The sequence below is a fragment of the Neolamprologus multifasciatus genome, chromosome 17 (genome assembly GCF_963576455.1).
Source record: "Neolamprologus multifasciatus chromosome 17, fNeoMul1.2, whole genome shotgun sequence".
NCBI lineage: Eukaryota > Metazoa > Chordata > Actinopteri > Cichliformes > Cichlidae > Neolamprologus > Neolamprologus multifasciatus.
This window is the reverse complement of record NC_140455.1, coordinates 16405028-16418930: the sequence shown is the minus strand read 5'-3', so window position 1 is coordinate 16418930 and position 13903 is coordinate 16405028. Positions and strand designations below refer to the sequence as shown.

General features: G+C 40.3%; 1 protein-coding gene across 1 annotated transcript; it reads left to right on the top strand.

Moving 5' to 3' along the window:
* Positions 1 to 6576: 6576 nt before the first annotated feature.
* Positions 6577 to 12920, top strand: LOC146499190 (uncharacterized). Its single transcript, XM_085138287.1, has 5 exons — positions 6577 to 6638; positions 6720 to 6881; positions 7599 to 7745; positions 10796 to 10864; positions 11767 to 12920. Exons 1-5 carry the CDS (start codon positions 6577 to 6579, stop codon positions 12110 to 12112), a joined length of 786 nt encoding a protein of 261 aa, XP_084994413.1. The 3' UTR covers positions 12113 to 12920.
* Positions 12921 to 13903: the final 983 nt, after the last annotated feature.

The window sequence follows — 13903 nt, the reverse complement described above, 5'->3', positions numbered from 1 at the left end:
TGAGTCTAAGGTTTATTTTTTAGCACCTGGCGGCTCTTTTTTACTTCTCATCCGTAAATAATCTGCTCTTTCACGTGATTCAGTTTATTTTGAAAAGTGTCAACAGGATCTTGAGCTTTATTGTATGTTTATGTGGAACATAAACAAGCGGACACGCAATGGTGTTACCGTCATTGTTGCTAACCAAAACGCATAAAAACAGGCGCTTGTCCGTCCGTAGTGTGGTTATATTAAATATAAGAGAAAGAGAGAACTTTAAGAAATTAATATAGCCACTACAGTGACCATCAAAACGATGAAAAAATATTGCCGTAAACAGTTTATTTTGCAACACCATGAAACAAACGATAGCGTAAAATGAAACGATAGACGTTTTTATATCGTCATCCGATATATATTGTTATATCGAACAGCCCTACCATATACCACACCAAACAATCACTTTTGTTGTTCCAACAGTCTTGGAGGGATCCATCCAATGTGGGTTAGTGTCAGACCAATAGTGGTGGTTTTGTTTGTTAACTTCACCATTCACATAAAAGTTTGCCTCATCACTGAACAAAATCTTCTGCGTGAACTGAGGGTCCTGTTCCAATTTTTGTTTTGCCCATTCTGCAAATTCTGTGCGCCGATCTGGGTCATCCTCGTTGAGATGCTGCAGTAGCTGGAGTTTGTAAGGGTGCCATTTGTGAGTAGCTAATATCCATCGAAGGGATGTTTGACTAACGCCACTCTCCAGTGACATGCGGCGTATGCTGTCCTCACTAAAGTTTGTTGCAGGCAACGTAATTTCAGCTATACAGCTAGCTTAACTATCTTTATTCCCAGCACTTCATCGTCAAAGAAACAGGCCTCTTGTTGTGTTTGGCAGGATTTAATGATGAAAATAAATTCTCTCTCTCTCTTTTTTGTAAAACTGTACAAAGAAAAGGAATACAAAATACACAATGAAGACATGTTCCATTACACTAGGAGAACAACATTGCTCTAGTGAAAAACACACGACCAACGATGAAGCATCTGCTGAAAAAATATAAGCATCTACCTGCCTCCATATGATTTAACTCAAAACAGTGTCAAAACGTACTAATACACATTAAATGTATGGGAACTTACGGATGAAGCCGATATTGTGGACTTTAACACCAGGATTGCAGAGATTGCCATCAGATTACAAATGCTGTCACTGGAGCAGCTAAAGAGCACACCACTTCCTGTAGACCACTTCCTCTACAAAAAAGATATTCTGCTTAGTTACCACTAGGTGGTAGTAACACTTCTTAAACAGCTACAATATATCCGTTCCATGACACGGCGAGTGCTACGCTGTGGGCTCTTGCTGAATGAAGCTAGGACAGCCACTGATGTTTCTTCATTAGTGACAGTTTTCTTGCGTCCACATCCACAAATCCAACACTGAACCAGTTTCGCGAAACTTAGCAAGCAGTTTGCTAACTGCAGCATGGGAGATGGGTGGTCTCGTAGGGTGTCTTGCATTGAAATCTGCTGCAATGACCCGGTTACTGCGTTCACCAGATATCAACACAATTTCGATCTGCTCCTCACGTGTTAACCTCTTCAACATGTCAATGGCTGTGAACAAAGAGAAACTTGTACATAACTCATGAAAGAATAAAGTTACGTTGAAACCAAGTACACCATTGTTTTTCTTGTGACATTACCAATAAGTTTGATGCGTCACATGGCCCTCTTCCTATTGATAAAACAAAAGTTGTATCCAAGATGGCCGACTTCTAAATGGCCACCATGTTCACCACCCATCTTGAGGAGTTTGCCCCCTCACATATACTAATGTGCCACAAACAGGACTTTAATATCACCAACCATTCCCATTTTATTACAGTGTATCCATATAGATGGCCCACCCTGTACAATACAAATTGTGTTGTTTACCTACTGACAAACATTTCAAGTTCAACTAAATGAAAAAACAATTTGTGGTAACCCTAATATGATTAAAAATGATTAACAACACTTTTTGTAATGATGTTAAAATCAGCCCAACTTTTATTTTCGAACGCAACAAAGTATAACAGCCAACATACTCGACACTGTTGTGCTGAACAACAAACAATTATATTGCCATCACTGTTATAATCTTACAATGAAAAAAAGTCTCAGATTTAATTATTCTGAAAATAAGTTTAGGCCTACCACAAGTTTGTTTTGTACTTACATTACTTATATAATGAGATGCAATGAGCTCGAACCTGCAGGCAACCATCTTCACTGACCACACCATCTGTGACGGAGGACTCTTCTCTCCTGGTGTCCTGCAAGCAAACACTCATATTTTTTGGAACACGAACTTAATTGCTTTCTTAAAACATTTTTTTCTGCATTTGGTATAGAACAGACTCAAATTTAGACAATCTCAGACTCCCTTCCCACCGGAGAGGTGACATTCAACGTCCCACTTGTCAGTCTGGATAGCCCTGACCACCACCCAACATACAATATTGTCATGAAAGCATCATTTTAAAAAGGGCTATGCAAACATGGTCTATAACTTTCATTCTAATGATCTGCAAAATGATTTGGGCACAAAACAAATTTTGCTGTTTGAAAACTTGCAGACTTCATTATATACAGTGTGGACCCTCTAAACCAGACCTTCCCAAAGTGTGGGTCAAAGCCATTGCAGGGGGGTGGGGGGGTGGGGGGCGTGGTATGAAAAGGAAAACAAAAAACCCCAAAAAAACGCTTGGACACTGCTAGCATAATGGACAGGTTTTTGACGGGGCGCCCACACAAATGGAAAGCAGGAGATGAAGCATCGCTGAATATGTTTCCAAACAGACTTCATTCTAAGCCAAAGACTAGAAAATATGGTGAAACATATCTGCCCTTTGATTTCACCTGCACAAGTGCCGAGGTAGGTCTCCCCTGCAGAATTGGTTTTCCCTTCGTCGGGAGCGCGCGCGCCGGGCTGGGTTTTTCAAATCACGGACAAACAGTATCCCACATTCTTGATTTTTAGTTCACAAACACAACTACACGTAAAATAATTACACCGTGACGCCTCTGCCTTTGTAAATACAGGGACATTAACTGCGTGCGTGTATGTAAGAGTGTAAAACCTGAAGATAGAGGCAAAATACTGTTAATCTGAATATCTGCCATTCTGCAATTCATCTCATGTAAACAATAACGTGGCACACAGCGTAACGTGAAAAAAGGCACATACCTTTAACGTTGCGTGACCAACTCTGTATTCCTCGTCCACACATAAATGCAAAAAACGAGTTTTAAAAAATCTCAGTTTTCGGTGATTCGAAACGCCGTTTACATGTGGACGAAAGGTCCAAACACATAGAAACAGCTGCGTTTTCAAAAATACCCGTGTAGGTGTGGACGTAGTGTAAAAGACTTAGTAGTTTATTTTCTTACTACCTGTAATTTATTGCAGATTACTTGTATTTAGTTAATTGTTTACTAAATGTTTGAGGTGTGAAATAAACCGCAATGGAGCAAAATATGGGTGTGTGTGGTTAAAGGATGTGTTTGCGTGCAAGGGGGGGGGGGGGATATTTTTCTTGTAAAACAAAGGGGGGCCTGGCAAAAAAAGTTTGGGAACCACTGCTCTAAACTAAGTTTAGGGGATGTGATCTTTCAAGAAATGCAGACCAAACTGTTGTTGTTTCTTTACTTACACAGCATGTCTTGTAGAATTAACTGGAGTCATCAGCAACAGCATAGTGCAGTCATATCTCAAGTCTAACGGTGTGTTCACACCAAACGCGATAGACACGAGCGAAAACGCCCCAAACGCCCCTAATTTGACACGTGCACATTCGCACCTCAACGCGTGTCCAAGAAAAATGCATCGCGAGCAGAGTGAAGCTGACCCCCCACCCACTTGAAACGTAAAGGCAAATAGGCGGAGCGGTTAGTGCTACGTTTGTGCAGATTTGTGCAGGTAAAATGAGCGTTTGTGCTGCTACGGTTTTTGAGATATTAAACATTATTTTATAGGTCATTCAAAGGTCACCATCCCCCCAGACTGCTCCAAAACGGGCCAAAATGGTCTACTTTTCTAGTGCTACGTTTGTGCTGATTTGTGCAGGTAAAATTAGCGTTTGTGCTGCTACGGTTTACGAGATATTAAAAGTTATATTTTTTGCCGATGACGTCACCATCCCCCCAGACTGCTCCAAAACGGGCCAAAATGGTCTACTTTTTTAGTGCTACGTTTGTGCAGATTTGTGCAGGTAAAATGAGCGTTTGTGCTGCTACGGTTTCCGAGATATTAAACTTTATTTTATAGGTCATTCAAAGGTCACCATCCCCCCAGACTGCTCCAAAACGGGCCAAAATTGTCTACTTTTTTAGTGCTACGTTTGTGCTAATTTGTGCAGGTAAAATTAGCATTTGTGCTGCTATGATATGAGATATTCTGTTATGGTGTTACTGCTGAAAAATGTATTTTTCAAATGACCTTTCACTTTGTGTGTTCACTTGTTCAATAAAGTTCGGTTAAAAAAAACCCTCTTGTTGTATTTAATCAGCTAAATTTGTAATGAGTGTATTTTTTTTTTTTTACTTCAATTTCTTTACTTTAATCACTTTTTGTTCATAAAACCACGATGCAAATGCTTGAGTATTTATTTTTTTAGAGTGGATTAAAAAAAACTTTATTGAAAACTACATTTGAACATTTTACACTCCCATGAACACTTTTTGAGAAACGAACAAGCTAGCAGTCTTTTGCATCAAATACACATTTTCTGGCAGAAAAAAACTATTATTTGTCATTACTGTGTCTGAAGGATTCTTAGAACAGCGTGTTACATCTGATTTCTGAACAAGGTAAGCTTACATTTAAAATACTGAGGTTTTAGTTACTGAGTTAATACATGATATAGCTAACTGTCTGGATCAAAAGGATTTTTTTTCAATGTTAAACATTTTCAAAAATGTCCAAGAAAAAAGTTTCTAAAGCACTTTAAAACATGTAGCACACTGGACTAAAGTGCTGTACAGTACATGTTAATGGGTTAAATACTCAGACTCAATTTAATAAACTCACAAATTCAATAGCTCCATCTTAAAAACAATAATTCCACAAAATATGAAAGTGTAGATTGGTGGAGAACTTGGGGGAGGGGTTGCTCCTGGCTGTATATATAGGTCAGAAATCATGTTTTGCTCCATCATAATCATAGTGTTTTTGTTTTTTTTATTTAGATGCCTCGAAAGCCATCTGTAGACAAGGTTTCCATTTTTGCAGTTCTTTGCAATTCAAAAGAGGCCATAGTCCAAAATGGCAAAATAGCCACTCCAGCTGCATCAGTCTGGAAAGAGCTCAGTCAGCAGCTAGAAGACAAGATGTCAGCAAAGGCCCTGTACACTTTTGTGAAGCTAAATAGACACAACATCTGGTCAGTTTTGGAAATCAGTGATCAGGAAAGTAATAGTGAAGGAGAGTTAGATTCACATTGCATTTCTGCTGGACAAGAAAACTGTCAAGCTTTTGAACTAGAAGTCCCTTTTGAGGACTGGGTTAAATTTATTCCTGAAAAGGTTGAATACAATGACAAGTTTTCTCCTACCCAAAAAAGGGAATACACAATTTTGAAACCTGGCACTTGGACTCATATAATCAACGATCTTATATGGAAGAAGATCAAAAATACATGTACACTTGTGTTCCGTAGAGCAAAGGTCCATCCAACTGTCAACAATAATTATCTGGACATCAGAGGCGACTGTAAGGAGTGTCATGGCCAGTTAGAAATGTCATGTGACAGACAGCCAGCAATTAATAGTCCAATGGTGCTCCAGTGTTTCATGAGAAATACAGATCTCTCCCTGCACACTGGCCACTCCAAGCGGTTCATGTCTGGAAACCTGCGTGAACAGATCGCTAAAGAGCTGTGTGAGGGCAGAATGGAACCAGCTGTATGGAGGTCAGCAAGGGCAGCAGATCTGATGGATGTTGGAGATCCTGAGCCAAGCCACCTTCCAAATTTGGCCACTCTGCGAAAAGCCAAACAAGAGAGAAAAGACTTGGAATTAGGAGATAAGGACCCCATTGCATCTCTGCAATTGTTAAAATATAGTGTTCCTCACAGTGGTAGCATCCGAGATATTGGACTGGACAGGTTTTTCTGTCACTACTGGAGTCAAACACAGATGCATGTTTATAAGACATTGTCAAAAAAATCTCCCCCAACTGTGTGTTTTGATGCAACCGGTTCAGTTGTGAAAAAACTGCTGAGACCAAATGGCAAATCTGGCCATATCTTCCTTTATCAAGGTATTCTAAAAGAAAACAATTGCCCCAGTGTCCCAGTGGTGCAAATGCTGTCAGAGAAACATGATGTTAATGCCATCGCAAACTGGTTGACAGAATGGATTCGTGCAGGTGCACCTGTGCCAAAGGAAGCTGTGAGTGACTTTTCTCTGGCAATTCTGGGAGCTCTGGTCAAGGCTTTCACTCCTCATCCTGATCTGAAGTCCTATCTTAATGAATGCTTTCATGTCCTTCTTGGAACCCAGTCTGCCAAACTCCCCCCTTGTTTTATCAGGGTTGATGTTGCGCACTGCATCAAGATGATATGCCAGTGGGACTGCCTGAAGAAGAAAACACATCGTGTTAAAGATTTCTTTGTCAGGTCATTAGCAAAACTTCTTCAGTCTCAATGTTTGGACCATGCAAAACAGCTCCTACATGATATCACTGTTGTGGCCCTCAGTGAGGCAGAAGGTGATGACAGTTCTGGAGCCCCTCTTCCTTCAGAAAGGTGCAAGAAATACTTGAAAGCCCAAATTGCTCAAGACTCCATCATTCCAGATGAACAGATGGAGGAAAGTGAGAGAGTGGATTCAGTGGATGAGATCCAGACTGACCTACGACAGTGGGTAACAGAAATATGTGAGGAGAGCAGGTCACTTGCTGCAGCAAACGGGGATAGAGATAATATTCACTTTCTCCCTGAGATTATTCCTCATATAATAAGACTGGCAAGTTACTTGCCACTCTGGACAGGAATAATGGTCCCTCTCTTCCAAAGCACCAGCATCACAGCAAGTTCAGCCACTGTTGAAGCTGAATTCAAAAACATAAAACATGGCCTTTTCAAACATGAAAACTTGCCTGTTCGAGTCGATCGCTTCATTGCTCGTCATCTTTCCTTCATCGAGGGAAATATGCGGATTTGTTCTGCAAAAGAAAAGGTCAAAGATGAGGCAACAGTGGGATCACTGAAAGTCACAGATGCCAATTCTGGATCCATGACGACTCACAGTGCAGAAGACAAAATAAAAATGGATGCTCACCCGTTTGTGGGATCTGATGCTGCCACAAACATTCTTCCGGCTGATGGGGATGCAGTTGAGAACTGGAGGGGCCTAGCTGTTCCACCCAAAAAAAGGAAGAGGACTTCCTACCTCTCTTCATGTACCGAATGGCTCCATGCAGATGAAACTTTTGGGGCCAAAAGAGTGAAAGTGGGATTATTAAAAAATGGAAACCTCCATCAGCCTATTAGATTAGTGGAATCGACAATCTCTGTGCTCAATACCTGTGCATTTGATGCATTTTTTCAGTGCCTATGTTGTGCCTTCTGTGACAGCTCCACATTTCAAAATGCTGTTCTGAAAGACAGTGAAAACCCAGTCCTGCAGCTGGTGAAAGCCATTGCCACAGATGGTGTGACCCAACAAACCTACAGAAGGAGAGCAGAGCTGCTTAGTGTGATGTTTGAAGCTGTCTCCTTGAGGTCTGGTGTGATCCAAATCGATGCTCAGTGCAATATCTCCGCTGTAATTGCTAAGACAATGAGGAACATCTCAAGTGTTTATTTTACCAAACACTGCTCTTCACAGCACTGCTACCTCAGCAAAGGGATGACAAGGGAAGTGCCATTTGTTTCTCCTGCCATCTCTGTCCTCAAAGAGTCTGGTATGGCTCATCTTGGCACGGCTGTGGAAGCAGGACTTGGCCTACCTGAGTCTACCTGCCTCAGGCCACTCTCCAATCCATCTCTGTGTCCATCAGAATTCAAAACAGAAGACAGCACCACAGGAAATGAGCTCTGTGCAGGGACAGTTACTCACAGCTACAACATTGGAGATATCGTGTGGATTGATACTGACCTTGCAAACCAAACAGAATTTCCACTGAATGAATTTCCCTCCAACCTGGTTCTCCAAGGAAAGTCGTTCACTTTGAGGGCATTAATTGCTTTCCATGGAAAGATGACCACTGACGGTTTGGGGCATTACACTGCATACTGCAGGAGAGCTCCATGTGTGTGGGAGTGCTATGATGACCTGGGAAAGGGAGTGACAGGAGCATCTGAAAAGAAAAAAATATAACCCCATGCTGTGTTATACACAATATAATGAGTGCTGCCTGCATTTTTCTGTTTTATTTGGTTCATTACAGTTACATGTGTTCAAATGGCTAGTGTGTGTTATCAGTAAGTTCAGTTTTGCACATAAAGTTAAAGTTTTAAATCTTTTAACACTCTGTTCTTTGTCAGTCTGATGCATATTTGCTTTTACACACCCAGTCACCTTCACCTGTAGCCTTGAAAGTAACCGTTCCATTTTTCTGTCAATAATTTTTCTGTATTTGCTTTGTGTTGACCTGGTGGCTTAAGTCAGGGGTCAGCATCCTTTTCAGTTCAAAGGGCCCCTTTTCCCCTGCTGCTACAAAACCTGTCTAAAGCCTAAAAAAAGAAAGAGCCTATAAATATCTAGAAAATGAGTTGTCGTATCGTTTAAGCTATGGAAATGTAAATAAAAATGTTTATTTTTAGATTTGATAAGAAAATGAATCATCAAAGCTTTATAACGCAAAAAAGTATTTGTTAAAATGAAGCCAGCTACGTGAGTCCTTTCCATAATAACTGAAAATTAGGAAAGATGGGCAACCAACTTGAAAAGTACAGTAAACAGATTTGAAGCTAAGAAACATTAAATCACTTTTAAAAGCCTTGTACATTCAGTGAATAGTCAATGCAGATATTTCATAAAAAAAACAAACTGTTAACAGAACCATTTCTTGTTGTCTTTATAATAAAAAAAAATGACTTACTTGGTCTTATAAGGGCCACAGTGGAGGGGCCGGAGAGCCACATGTTCAGTGTTGCCAACTTAGCGACTTTGTCGCTATATTTAGCGAGTTTTCAGACCCCCTAGCGACTTTTTTTCTAAAAAAAAAAGTCACTAAAAAAAGACGTGAAAGCGCATATCGATTTTACTCTCAACAAGCAGCGGGTGCTGTAACGCAGTCAGTTCTTCTTTTACTCTTATGCTGTTTTGTGGATCTCAAGGTTTAAAACTACTTATAAACACACACACACACACAAAGTAACTCCACCAGAGTGCCTATTCCGGGTCACTTTTGCCAGTCCAAGCCCGGATTAAGGAGCAGGGTTGGAATTGTGACATTAAAAAAAACAATAATTGCTAAAAGAAATTTAATTTGTAGTTCTAAATGAACTCTAAATGCATTTAGGACGTTTTTTACTCACTTTATGTCTCTTCCACGATGTTATTTCTCTTTCCAACAACGTAGGTTACAATTACATTAGCATGACCAATTATGCAAATTAGGGGATGACGTCAGTTAGCGACTTCTAGCGACTTTTAGGACAGCCAAAAGCGATTTTCCTTACTGAGGAGTTGGCAACACTGCACATGTTGCTTTAGAGCCGCAGGTTGAAGATCCCTCGCCTAGGTGCTGTGGAATATTCAGTTTTCTACACGTAGGTAACAACCTATCAAAGCAAACACTTCATTTTTTCTGAGACAGCTACATTAATAATAATGAACATATATAATTCAAAACAAAATCATAGAGGCCAACTGGGTATGTAAAAAATAATAATAATTTAGGTATACGTGAATCACTTCACATGAAACTCAGTTTTGCCACAGAAAAACTTTAGCCTACCTTGTGTACGTTTCTGCACTGATAACAAAAGAAATATTGACCTTTCCACTGAATAAATTGTGTTACTAAAGTGTAAACTAATAAAAGTTAATATGCAGCAAGCCTAGAAAAAGTGGACAGCCTTCTATAAAAGTGCAAAACTCCACAGCTGCTGAAACTCACTGCCACAGACACTGGTGTTATACAGTGTAGGCCGTAATAATTAAAATCATTATATCTCAGATACTGTAGCAGCACAAACGCTAATTTCACCTGCACAAATCAGCACAAACGTAGCACAAAAAAAGTAGACCATCTTGGCCTGTTTTGGAGCAGTCTGGGGGGATGGTGACCTTTGAATGACCTATAAAATAATGTTTAATATCTCAAAAACCGTAGCAGCACAAACGCTAATTTTACCTGCACAAATTAGCACAAACGTAGCACTAAAAAAGTACACCATTTTGGCCTGTTTTGGAGCAGTCTGGAGGGATGGTGACCTTTGAATGACCTATAAAATAAAGTTTAATATCTCGGAAACCGTAGCAGCACAAACGCTCATTTTACCTGCACAAATCAGCACAAACGTAGCACTAAAAAAGTAGACCATTTTGGCCCGTTTTGGAGCAGTCTGGGGGGATGGTGACGTCATCGGCAAAAAATATAACTTTTAATATCTCAGAAACCGTAGCAGCACAAACGCTCATTTTACCTGCACAAATCAGCACAAACGTAGCACTAAAAAAGTAGACCATTTTGGCCTGTTTTGGAGCAGTCTGGGGGGATGGTGACCTTTGAATGACCTATAAAATAATGTTTAATATCTCAAAAACCGTAGCAGCACAAACGCTCATTTTACCTGCACAAATCTGCACAAACGTAGCACTAACCGCTCTGCCTAGACACCAACTACAGGCGCTCAATCCCACCTGCAGAGCGCCTGTCCATCTGCCTGAGGTTAGTAAAAGTGCTTTAATACGGTAGTTCTTTATTGATACCTGTGCTAATATATGCTAGACTATCATTTATACACTGCTAACATGGATGTGCTATGCTATCAATGAATGCGTGTGTTTACTGATAGCAAACTGTGGTATCGAGACGACTGTTTATAATATTTCTAGTGATACTCGAAAGGTCTCATCAAGTCCCGATATAATTCAATTTATGCTGTTATCAGTGTTTGCATTGATAGCACGGCTGTGGTGTCATATCAATGTATGCTCTCGGTGTTTGCTGATATCAAACTGGTACGAGGACCACTGTGGGTTAATCTTTGTAGTGATACTCACTCCTTTTTTTATTTAGACCTGGTTTAATTCTGGGATAGTTGAATATTTGTATATAATCCCCGCAGCTGTCAGACTCTATAACAGGGGTCACCAGCCTTTCCTAAAACTGAGAGTTAGATAAAACTGAACAGTTTGGTTCATCTTTAGTTATATGGCTCTATCCAGCATATTCTATCTTGATAAGCTATGTCTTATCACAGATTAAGTTTTCAAAAATATTAATGATTTAAGCAAGGAAAGGGCTACATGTCAACATACAACTCTTTATTTCTATTAATGTCTTACTTCATTCCTACCTGATTGACATGTTTAGGAATTATGAGTGATTGGCACACTGTAGTGGTAAAAGTTGTTACCAATCAAATTATGATATGTTAAAACAAAACACTGACTGTTTTATATTATATCTAATATATATTATGTAATTGTCCTTATAATTACAAAATGTTTTATGTAAGATTTATGTTTTGTAATTTAAATCTAACATCACAAAAGTATTTTGGAATTAGAATAATGTATTTTGTAACCGCAGTACACATAATACTAATTTTGAACAATTTTGTCCAGGTTCCTTGTCACCGGGGACACCTTCAGGACCATCGCGTTCAGTTTCAGAGTCAGTGTGCCCACGGTGTGCCAGATCACCCCCCAGGTAGCGACAGCCATCTGGGACTGTCTAGTGGACAACTTCATGGCTGTGCCTTCACCTGGAGATTGGCGGTCCATCACAGAGGGATTCCAGGAGCGCTGGAACTTCCCTCTCTGCTGTGGAGCTCTGGATGGGAAGCACGTCCAGACAAAGGCACCCCATATATCATATAGGAGACACACACATCGATATACACTAAATATTTATTCCATTTCTTTTTTTTTTGTGGTGCCCAAATTTATGCACCTGCTTGATTTTGTTTAAACAATTATTGCACACTTTTTGTAAATCCAGTAAACTTCTTTTCACTTCTCAAGTATCACTGTGCGTGTCTCCTGTATGATATATTTAGCTGACATTTTTTATTGTAACAACCAACGATTTATACAGGAAAATAATGGCTATTAACAAGGTTGCCCAAACTTTTGCATCCCACTGTATTAGTATATTTTGTCATTAGTATAATATGAAATAAATTCTACATGTGTCAAGTCGTGTGCCAACATTTGCTGTGTAGTAGAACTGAGACATTAGTCATTATAAAAATTTATTTGAAATAATATTAAAATTCTCAAACAGAAAAACATTAAACATAAATATATAAAATAAAAGTATTTACAGAGAGACAGGAATAAAAAGGACCCAGCTGCTCTCCAGAGCAGGAACAAGGCTGAGGAGGAAATGCTCCATTGGAGACTGGCGTGGCCTCTTCAGGGACTCCAGGATGGCCAGCTCCACCGCCGATGGACCGTCCTGGGACCCGTCCCTCATCTGCCTCGGAGCTGTCCTCCTCTGTGGGCCTGTAAAACACAGCACAAAACACAAAGAAATGAGAAGGCTGCTACTAGATTTTAATTTCAACATTGGGAAAAAAAACCCAGGATATAATCAGATTGGTTTGAGATATTTAGTAAAGGTGATCACAAGGGAATCCCACCGAGTAAAAAGCTATCAGTGCTTGCTACATCTGATGCTACAATTACATACCTGTGGGTGCAGCAGCAGGAGCTCAGGGACTGGGGAGCCTGGAGAAGCATTAGGGGATGCTCTGCTGCAGAATCAGTTGGCTCTATCAAGACTAGGGATGGGTACCGGTATCCGGTGCCATGATGGCACCGGTTCTGACATAAACGGTAGTAACCAGACCGAAAAGCTGCGCACATTTCGGTGCTTTATTTCGGTGCTTTTTTTTTCCTGAGATGTGATACACTTTGAATTCTAGCCAATCATTTTACGTTTCCGAGGATAGTAGGCGGGTCCAGGTACGTACGTTCTTTTAGAGCAGAGCTACAGATTAAAAATGCCCAAGGCTAAGCGGTCAAAGTCTGGCTGTACTTCACAGCAAAAGATGCAAACTCAGCAGCCTGCAACAAGTGCTTTAGGCTGATACTGTGATGCTGTCAAAGGAAGTAACACCTCAAATCCGATGAAACATCTGGCGACGCATAGCGTTTTTTTTAAAAGCCGAAAAATGCGCCGTATTTGATAGCTTGCTGCGAGACCTCACACCGAGCGCATCTACTGCGGTGTGGTTCCTGTTATCGGACCCGGAGTTTGCAACATCCCCCAAAAACCCGAAGAGGAGAGTCCTGGCCCCTAGCCCTGCCAGTGTAGCAGAAATGATGATGATGGCAGCAGCAGCCGTTCTTCTCTGCGTGAGTAGCTTAATGTTGTTCGTGTGTAATTTACATTGAGTAGGCTAACCATGTTATTACATTAATGCATGTAAGGTGAACTAGCAAACATCATCATAGCTACATGCGGCTGTCTTCTTGTTTGGTGGCAGATATTCCCTTCACCCTGGCCAAAAAGGCTAAAATGACCAAAGAAAAAGTGGAAAACAGCTAAACATGAGAGGTTTTTGGGACAAAAGTTTGTGTTTTTTCCATTGTTTAAGCACTGCTTCCAGCCAAGAGTGATACCATATATGCCCTATAGCTGCAGAAAAGGCTAACATTGTTATCTTTTTACAAAAAAAACCAGCTAAACATGAGAGGTTTTTGGACCAATTTTGTGTTCTCCATTCTTCAAGCACCGGTTTGAGCACCGTTTAAG

What these genes read in the sequence shown, in the direction of transcription:
- LOC146499190 (XM_085138287.1), top strand. Translation starts at nt 6,577, where the DNA reads ATGATATGCCAGTGGGACTGCCTGAAGAAGAAAACACATCGTGTTAAA. An exon ending in GTTAAAGATTTCTTTGTCAG is followed by an intron (nt 6,639 to 6,719) that starts GTCATTAGCAAA and finishes TGTGGCCCTCAG; the next exon opens with TGAGGCAGAAGGTGATGACA. An exon ending in ATCCAGACTGACCTACGACA is followed by an intron (nt 6,882 to 7,598) that starts GTGGGTAACAGA and finishes CTTCTGTGACAG; the next exon opens with CTCCACATTTCAAAATGCTG.